This window comes from Urtica dioica, chromosome 9 (genome assembly GCF_054948205.1).
Source record: "Urtica dioica subsp. dioica isolate 48M chromosome 9, U.dioica_male_clone48M_v1_H2, whole genome shotgun sequence".
NCBI lineage: Eukaryota > Viridiplantae > Streptophyta > Magnoliopsida > Rosales > Urticaceae > Urtica > Urtica dioica.
The window spans coordinates 15649985-15652500 of record NC_142764.1 but is presented as its reverse complement, the minus strand read 5'-3'; the positions used below and the strand labels follow the sequence as shown (position 1 = coordinate 15652500).

The 2516-nt window shown below is 32.0% G+C and overlaps 1 protein-coding gene across 1 annotated transcript in view; it reads right to left on the bottom strand.

The window, feature by feature from the left end:
- The window catches only part of LOC149385266 (uncharacterized), a 2883-nt gene extending 883 nt beyond the window's left edge, over positions 1-2000 (bottom strand). The window contains exons 1-4 of the mRNA XM_089627253.1: positions 1651-2000; positions 1394-1470; positions 1051-1087; positions 483-699 (exon numbers count right to left, since the gene is read on the bottom strand). Coding sequence (XP_089483379.1) covers positions 483-699; positions 1051-1087; positions 1394-1470; positions 1651-1948 — 629 coding nt within the window. The 5' untranslated portion in view covers positions 1949-2000. The remainder of the gene's footprint in view (positions 1-482; positions 700-1050; positions 1088-1393; positions 1471-1650) is intronic.
- Between the last annotated feature and the right edge of the window lie 516 nt (positions 2001-2516).

Here is a 2516-nt window from a genome sequence, read left to right as displayed (position 1 = left end):
AATGTACTATAAAATACCCATATATGTACATAACCCTTTCATTTTACTATAAAATATACAGAGATAAAACGTGTGAGCGAATTGATTCTCACTAACGTATTCGTAATTTATTCATTATGCAAACAAAGATTAGCACGTGACGCTCAGGTAGGCCTACGAAAGGGGTCTATATACATTGACAAATATATATGTATATATATATATATATATATATATCCCGTGTTTATGTTAGTTTTTATTTTTACACATAAATTATGGTCATAACATATCTGTAACAAAAAAACTATCTATATGTATGTTTTGCATATAGTTGTTGGTGTTACCATTTATCAGTCATTGACAAATTACAGCTGTACTAAAACAAAACCTTTGACTAAGAAGTGATAAGTACCTATTATAGATTAATTTCCATATAATAAGTTAGTGAACATTTCTCAATTCTCAGTTACAATATAGTGAATCCATAATTCCATATTAATTACCATAGTTGTTGGTTAGTAATGTGAATGTTGGCGTTCTTGAGATGAAGGTCTTTGATGTGACAAGTAGTCCCACGGCTCTGATAAGGCTCTGAAAAGCTCACTGGTCTTCTGATTTCTTGGACGAAATTCTGTTGACTGTTCGGATCCAATTCTATTTGTGTTGAGTAGCGTTGCAACACCTTTGCCTTTTCATTCTCCTTTGCTGCCATGTTTGCCTCTGTAAATAAATAAATTAGAGATATATTGTGCAGTAATTCATATATTACGACAGCTTTGCTTTATTAAAGCAAACGATTAAGGGTTTTCTAAACGAAACTACTCACAAGTTCTTTTTAACTACCGAAATATATATAATTTGAGAGGAAACTACTACGCATGCTTCATGATAATTTTTCCTCTCAACCAACGATATATGAATATTATTTGTGTTACACATACATGAATATTATTTGTGTTACAAATATATGTATATATATCATATATTTCAAAAAAGCTCGTCCGCTTCTTTCTTTTTTGCTTAATATATATGTAAAAATATGAGCCCAAATTATTCAACACATATACTTACCATGAATAAGGCTTTCATGCTTCATGCTCCTGTACATCTGTCCATGTAAAGAAACAAGGTGTAACGTACGTTATTAGAAAGCCAAAATAAAAATAATAAAATATGGTTAATTACTCTCTCTCTCTCTCTCTCACACACACACACATTGAAACTGAAATTAAGAGAGCTTCACTTGCATAATTACATTACTCAAAGTCAAACAAGAAAGACAACTTTTCTTTTTTTAATTTCATTTCAACCCAGAAAGAACTAAAAGCATTTATTTACATCAAAATTAAAATTCAACTCAACCCAGAAAATGAAAGAGCTAGAAAGAAGGTACGTATGTATGTTTTCAAAAAACCTGAAGATGACTCTTGACATGCGATATGGTTAGGCCTTTCACATCCATTATCTGTAGAACCATCTTTGGAGTCGCTCCTGCACACGTGATACATATATATAAATATATTAAACATCAAAATATTTGGATTTTTCTTTTTTATTGATATAAGTGGATTACAAGATGGGTTTTAGGAGTTGAGTATGAAAACAAAAACATTCAAATAAAAAAAATTAAAAAAAAAAAAAAGAAAATAGGAAAATGAAGAAGTGACTCACTATCTTCTCCTCCGAGGCGTTCAACTGCATGCACAAAGCAACGGTGGAGATCGGGAGTCCATCGGAGGCGAGGCATTTTTGAGCGAATATACGGCCGAACCACCGGAGATTTCAGGCTCATCTCTGTGAGTTTGTGGTCTCCGTCAGCGTTGTTTGAATATCTCATTGAGTGGCTGTTACAAGGAGACTGTGATGAGTGATAGTCTTGATATTGGTCGCCATTGTCAAACGATGATGTTGGTGAAGACTCTTTTAGTGGAATTTTCTGATGGTGATCAACTCCGAACATCTTGATCATATCACAAGATATATTATTCGCTTCGCTGTCTCCTGAGTAGTGAGAGGGAGAGAGATAGATAGAGAGAGAGAGAGAGAGAGAGTCCAAATAGTTGCAACAGAAAGAGAATAAATACTAAGTATGACTTCTGTTACGTAGCTTTGTCATTTTGTTCAGCTTTGAAAATTGATTAAATAAATGAGAATAAAAATAAAAATTCTCTTGGTTCTTTTTATGAAGTCTTTTGGTGGTTCGATTGTGGAAAGGAAAGTATGTATTAAAAGACACGGAATTTCAGGCCAGGGTTTCTAGTTCAAAAATGCTTTCATGATTGGGTGAAAATGAGAGGTTAAAAGTGAGAAGAAAGTCTATCTCTCAATTATACATCTATTTATATTCTTATATATATATATATATATATATATATATATATATATTCTTTTATTTTAATTTCTAATATATGATATAAAAACTCCTTGGTGGATATCATTTCATGTTTATCCTAGCTAGCTAGCTGTCTATATACCTAAACATTCTTTTTGGCGAGATCTTTACCTAGACATTCTTTTGTCTTTTAAAAGTTTTATTT